This window comes from Fukomys damarensis, unplaced genomic scaffold, assembly GCF_012274545.1.
Source record: "Fukomys damarensis isolate Sample0158 unplaced genomic scaffold, DMR_v1.0_HiC HiC_scaffold_19, whole genome shotgun sequence".
NCBI classification, from domain to species: domain Eukaryota; kingdom Metazoa; phylum Chordata; class Mammalia; order Rodentia; family Bathyergidae; genus Fukomys; species Fukomys damarensis.
Window position 1 is genome coordinate 3,578,339 of NW_022900931.1, and position 1,175 is coordinate 3,579,513.

The 1,175-nt window shown below is 66.4% G+C and overlaps 1 protein-coding gene across 2 annotated transcripts in view; it reads left to right on the forward strand.

Annotated features, from left to right (window-relative positions):
* Window positions 1-1,175, forward strand: part of Wnt7b (Wnt family member 7B) — a 39,267-nt gene that overhangs the window by 3,892 nt on the left and 34,200 nt on the right. Inside the window, exon 1 of one of the 2 annotated variants that reach the window (XM_010634327.3) lies at window positions 7-143. The exons of the other annotated variant lie outside the window; for it this stretch is intronic. Coding sequence (XP_010632629.1) covers window positions 61-143 — 83 coding nt within the window. The 5' untranslated portion in view covers window positions 7-60. Of the gene's footprint in view, window positions 1-6; window positions 144-1,175 lie in introns of those variants that run through there. 2 annotated transcript variants of the gene reach the window in all.

Here is a 1,175-nt window from a genome sequence, read left to right on the forward strand (position 1 = left end):
CAGCTGGCCCAGGAGCCCTGTCGGAGAGGCCTGCCCAGCCCCCTAGGCGGGCGGCCCATCATGCTCCTGCTGTCGCCCCGCAGCGCGCTCCTCTCCGTCTATTGCCCGCAGATATTTCTCCTCCTGTCCAGCGGCAGCTACCTGTGAGTGCCGCGGGCGTCGTGTGGGGGGGCGGGTGGTGACACCTGGTCCTCAGTGCTGGAGGGGAGCGGGCAGGGAAGTGGGCAGTGAGGCCCCAGGGAGGGGTGCCGGCGGGGGGTCCCTCGCATAGGAAGGAGGCTGGGGATCTTGGATTGCCTATGCCGAGGTAGCGCACCTGGGGACCAACTGTGGCAGGGAGAAGTTCAGCTGTGGGGTCAGAGAACGTGTGGCATCCCACTGCCCGCGTAGGCTGTAAGCGCGGAGAGGTCGCGGCAGAGTGGACAGTCCCAGCGAGTCCCAGCCGAGTCCTGAACGGGAGGGGGCCTCTCCCTGTATCAGCCTACGAGGTGCACGTGAGAGTGCACACTGGAGAGAGCTGCGCGCACACACCCGCTTCCCTACCCACACACTGGCGCACTGCACCCGAGGCCCCATCAGACAGTGCCCAGCCTGTACACCAGTGTTACTGTGGCTTCTCGCGCCTTCCTGCTGGGCTGGGCGGCCAGACCTCTGCTCGGGTGGACTCCTCACCTGCGGGCAAGGAGGGCTTGCAGCGTGAGAGAGCGGCGGCCGCGCGCCAGTGTCAGCGCGCAGGGAGCAAGCACAGCTCGGGGGCGCGCGGGCATTGGGCAGGGCAGCGCCCACCAGCCTACGGGAAGCCGGGGCGGCCCAGTCCGGCCCAGTGAGCCGAGGGGGCGCGTCCGCACAGCGGTGGCTTCGCCCGATTCCTAATAGGACGCATATGCTCTGGCCTCCGATTTAAAAAGAAGTTTGATTTATGGAACCGCCGTTTGGGGGAATTTAAGCTGGATGCTACTGATTAAACCTCAGAGCCAGCGCTCCCTCCCTCTTGCCTCCCCTCCCCCGCCCCCTCCTTTACACGCGGGCCACGTCCGGGGTCGCCTAACGCGGCCAGAGGGGACAGCCGCCTCCGTTCCCGCGCCACCCCCTCCACCGCGCGGCCTCAGTCCTAATAAATCGCCGCACCCCACCCCCTTTTTAATAAATACACAGCCAATTCCTCCTCCAGCTCC